Source organism: Condylura cristata, unplaced genomic scaffold (genome assembly GCF_000260355.1).
Source record: "Condylura cristata isolate star-nosed mole 26May11 unplaced genomic scaffold, ConCri1.0 scaffold00022, whole genome shotgun sequence".
NCBI classification, from domain to species: Eukaryota; Metazoa; Chordata; class Mammalia; order Eulipotyphla; family Talpidae; genus Condylura; species Condylura cristata.
In genome coordinates, this window is record NW_004567123.1 from 37,314,336 (window position 1) to 37,314,805 (window position 470).

The following is a 470-nucleotide window of genomic DNA, read 5'->3' on the forward strand; positions in this document are numbered from 1 at the left end:
TACCGCTGCTCCTCCCGGCCACGCGCGGGGCTCTGTGCTCAGGCCTGGGCAGCAGCACCACCTTGCAGGGCGCCGAGTGTCTGCTGAGGGCGACGGGCCTGCTGACCGCCACCGGCTTACTGACCACGACGGGCCTGCTGACCGTCACCGGCTTCATGACGGGCACGTGTTTCGTGACGGTCACAAGCTTTGTCATCGGCACGGGCCTGGCGACCGGCACGGGCCTGCTGGCCGAGACGGGCTTGCTGATGCCGATGGGCCTGCTGACCCCCACGGGCCGGCCGATGGTGACGGGCCGGCTGACCGGCCCGGGCTTGGGAGTGGGCAGGGGCCGGTCCACGTGGTTCCACGCGCGGTGCTTCTCCAGCTGGGTCTTGGAGGAGAAGGCGGCCTCGCAGCAGGGGCAGGGGAAGGCCCGGCGCTCCGGGACGGCGCCCTGGGGAGAGGCCAGGCTGGGGCGGGCGGCCGGC

General features: G+C 73.2%; 1 protein-coding gene across 1 annotated transcript in view; it reads left to right on the plus strand.

Moving 5' to 3' along the window:
* Positions 1 to 470, plus strand: part of PRPF6 (pre-mRNA processing factor 6) — a 26,881-nt gene that overhangs the window by 6,934 nt on the left and 19,477 nt on the right. Inside the window, 1 exon segment of the mRNA XM_012728174.1 lies at positions 43 to 403. Coding sequence (XP_012583628.1) covers positions 43 to 403 — 361 coding nt within the window.